Genomic DNA, 4,078 nt, shown 5'->3' on the forward strand with positions numbered 1-4,078 from the left:
GTAGAGGCTCCTAGTATACAAAGCAGCCATAATGATGACCTATTTACTAATGCAACATGACTTTGAGCTGTCCGTGCATGTTCGGTTGTAAGTATATTTGTTCTGCATAGAAGAGAAAAAAGGAAATGGATTTGTTTATAAATCGCAACATTTTAATGAACTATTTACAAAAACCAGAAGTGCTGAATGTTAAGGCACACTGGAATAACAGAGCTGCACCCACGACCAGACTACTGCCAGGGAAGCGGAGGCTTGCTGACAAAGGCCATTGAATGTTTTGGTGTTGGGGTGCCCTCTGGTGGTGAACAATCAGATGAGAAATCTTCAACTTTTGCAGCTGTAACCTCATAATAAATAAATTCCTGAAAGTCTTTTTGGTCTGTTGGTTGTGTGTGAATAAAGCTTACCACTTCCTTCAGTTTATTTAGATTTCCTGGTGGACTGTGAGGAAGATGGCCGGCGCCTGGCAGACTGCGATGGCGTTACACTTTGCCTGGTGGATTGGGAGGAAGATGGTACTTGTGACTGAGACTGCGTCGTCACCTGTGCATCTTTGTACTGCGACTCCCAGGATTTGGGGTCCTTTTGTTGAACCTAAAAGAAAAATCAGATCATTTAAATCAGTGGTTCTCAACCTGTGTAACCTCAGGACCCACATATGTCCTCGGTCATTACGTCACGACCCAAGTCGCAATGGAACGCATGGCAGTGCGGGCTGCTGTGACGGAGCTCCATCCATATGTGCATTGCCTGTACAGCTCCCTTGCGGGCCCTGTAGAGGTTCCGGGAGGCAGAATGTGATGTCAGTCCAGGCAGCTCTACAGGACATGTGAGGGAGCTGTAAGTAATGAACGTATGGAGGGAGCTCCTTGGCGGCCATACACCCAGCCCACCTCAAGTCAACACTCGGCCCCGGGCAGCATATTTTGAATGGCTGCTCGGTGTAAGAATGGACAGTGCTGCGCTACAGGGGGGCTAGGGGGAGGCTCCCACCTAGAAAAGTGGAAGGCATGCAGCGACCCACTAAGCATGGGGTCACAACCCACCAGTTGAGAACCAAGGATTTAAATGCTCCTTTGATAAGTTATCTCTGCAATGAGTATACATTGAAATGCTTGGATTAGAACATGGGTTGGGGGGGTGGGGGTCTCGTATATTGATATGCCTGCATTAGATCATGGGTTGGTCTCACTCTCCTTGGAAGGTGGTATGAAAACTTTTTTTTTTAAATCACCCTCCGGGGAGCAAAGCAGATTTGATAATGAGGACCGAAACTCAAAGGCCCACCCATCTACCAGAAAGGGGAACATTCCTGGGGTGAAGCCCCCAAGAGATCCAACAAGGTGTCATTCTCCCTCCCCCCAGTTGAGAAGTCCGAATGATTGAAGCATAGATATTTACTTACAATACAGTAGACTTAGAGAATACACCCTGGCCTAAAGTAAAATACTGCAAATGTATTGTAATATAATGGAATGTCAAGTAATCGTATTGTACGTATTGTATTTGTTTTGTCTTAAAATTATATGTTAATAAAAACTAAATATTAAAAAAAGAAGTCGGGAGGCGAGTCATTACCTGCCGCCTGGCCGTTACATTGGCTGGGAAGCTCGCGGTATACTGAGCTTTGGGTGACGGGAGGACGCTAGTTTGTGTCCTCCTGTTACCCTAAGGAGAACTATGGGGAAAAACACTGACCCCCATAGTTCTCCTTTAATTCCTCCTCTGTGGATAAATAAGACTTGATTACCTGAAAACAGGCTGAGAGATGACAGAAGGCTTTACCTTGGAGACAAATTCCAGGATGCTCCTCTTGGAGGTTTCTTTCAGCGCTCTCGGACCCCATTGAAATTCATACTCTGTGGGATCTGTATGTGGCATCTTGTTATACTCCAGATATCTATAGTAGAGAAAAAGAAAGTCTGTGAACAAGGCTGTGAAATGAAAGGATCTCCGGCAGGACGTGTTCTGGTTGTAACGAGTCAAAAGCACACGCGAGGATTGGAATGGGCAGAAAAATAGGTTTATTCATGGCAAGGTGGCGTCTGATTTGTACTTTGATAGAATAAAGAACCGCTCAGTGTGATGGTGCCCGATACCGGAGGTCCCCTTCTGGATCCTGGCCAATGGACATCAAATAGGAAGTGTCCCTGTCATTTAGGCAGGGCCGGATTTACTCTCCTTGCCGCCCCGGTTCCACAAGGCCACCAGGGGTTTAATAAGGAGTTGCGCTAATATTGCGCAACATAAAAATTTGCAACTACCACCATTTTATTCTATAGGGTCTCGGCATTCAGAAAATATATAATGTTGGGGGGTTTTAAGTAATTTTCCGGCCTAAAATGTGGAATATAACATGGGTACAAAAAAATGGAAAAAAAAGGCCTCAGTCATGAAGGGGTTAATAGTATTTGTGCACTGCCAATAAGGACAAAAGGTGTATGCAGTTCCCTATTCCAGGATTCCCTACTGAACCCCGGCAGAAGGACTGCATGTTACTCTGTGGTGTGCTGTAAACAGCAGAGTTACTGAACACAAGCTGCTCTGATCACACCAGTTCACCTACTAAGAAGGCCTAACAATGCAGAAACACTTACTTTTGCTTGACGAATTCATCGGTCACAAGTTTTTTCACATCTCCAAACTGATCGTGCTTCTCGCTGGATTTAAAACAAATAGGAAGGCAACTACAATGAACACAGCAGAACGCTGTACTGTATAAGCGACAAAAAACAGATCTAGGCAAGATTTCACCTATACTGTAAAGAAAGATGAATACATTAACCCCTTCACAACCCATGACGGGATAATCCCATCACGAAGTCTGAAGGGGTTACACAGACTCCCGGTGGCGAGTGTTCCGTCGTGTAGAGCCAGCGGCCGGCTTTACAGTAGAAACGATTCTGGCGGCTCAGCTGCCACCAGATCACTTCTACGATCCGGTAACCGGGCCACCCCACATCCTTGTCCATGGTGATGGGTCTGGTCTCCGCCCCCTCCTGCAATAAAGACCGCTCACTGCTGCTCTCTCCTTGTGCAGGGTGACTGGTCTTGTCTCCGCCCCCTCCTGTAATAAAGACCGCTCACTGCTGCTCTCTCCCTGTGCAGGGTGAATAGTTTGGTCTCCGCCCCCTCCTGTAGGCAGCCTGTAGTAGGTTGAACCTGATGGGCCCCTCCTACAGCTCTGCTTAGGCTATGTGCAGCACAGCGAGGTCACTGACAACTGGGTGCGCAAAGGCATTTTGGGAACACAAAGTGGATTTATATCCACTTTGTGGCCCTCGAGGAATATATTTACATTCAAAAGGAACAAATAATGATGGAGTTGGGTTATTTAATTTCAATCTTCTACTTGCACGGTTTCTCCATCGGTTTTTTATTTTCCCCTCCAAAACACTTGGGGCATATTTATAAAGCAGTACATCAGACATTCACTGCAGGTGAATCTCAGTGCATATGTTTTTGAGAGCGACAGCAGGGGGTGGGATCTGTAATATAGACCCCCAAGACCAACAGCAGGGGGTGGAATCTGTAATATAGACCCCCAAGACCAACAGCAGGGAGTGGGATCTGTAATGTAGACCCATGGGTGATCAGGTCCCACATTCTTCCCCCACCTCCTAGCTTTGTCTCAGTGCCTAAACCCTTTAGGATCCCCTAAAAAGTACCATGTTTATATCCTAATTGGGGTGGTGCCTGGTGCTAAAACAAGCCTCAGCAGTACAGGACTTGGCCTGCTCACATGTAAAAAAGGAAGGAACTGTCCCAAACCAAATCCGTAATTACTTTCCATTTAAATATAAGAGTATTTCCCAATTCATGAACATTAACACGCCTTCAGCCCCCCCCCTCCCCTACAAAAAAAACAACAAAAAAAAACAAAAAAACAGTGAGCTTTGCAACATACCATGGACTAATTCGCAGTTGCCTCAGCATCTCCCATACAGCCGCTGCAGAAAGAAAATCGTATTACATGGTCAGACACATATGACAAATCAGATTTCAGATCTTTCAGAAAAATTAAAGATAATAAAAAATATAAACAACGCACTTCAAGAATCTCTATTGTCTATGGGGG

At 45.6% G+C, this 4,078-nt stretch overlaps 1 protein-coding gene across 1 annotated transcript in view; it reads right to left on the bottom strand.

The window, feature by feature from the left end:
• Positions 1-391: 391 nt before the first annotated feature.
• Positions 392-4,078, bottom strand: part of LOC108797531 (non-structural maintenance of chromosomes element 3 homolog) — a 16,084-nt gene continuing 12,397 nt past the window's right edge. Inside the window, exons 6-9 of the mRNA XM_018569142.1 lie at positions 3,908-3,950; positions 2,598-2,660; positions 1,786-1,900; positions 392-594 (exon numbers count right to left, since the gene is read on the bottom strand). Coding sequence (XP_018424644.1) covers positions 421-594; positions 1,786-1,900; positions 2,598-2,660; positions 3,908-3,950 — 395 coding nt within the window. The 3' untranslated portion in view covers positions 392-420. The remainder of the gene's footprint in view (positions 595-1,785; positions 1,901-2,597; positions 2,661-3,907; positions 3,951-4,078) is intronic.

The sequence above is a fragment of the Nanorana parkeri genome, unplaced genomic scaffold, assembly GCF_000935625.1.
Source record: "Nanorana parkeri isolate BGI_ZX_2015 unplaced genomic scaffold, ASM93562v1 scaffold1291, whole genome shotgun sequence".
Lineage (NCBI taxonomy): Eukaryota > Metazoa > Chordata > Amphibia > Anura > Dicroglossidae > Nanorana > Nanorana parkeri.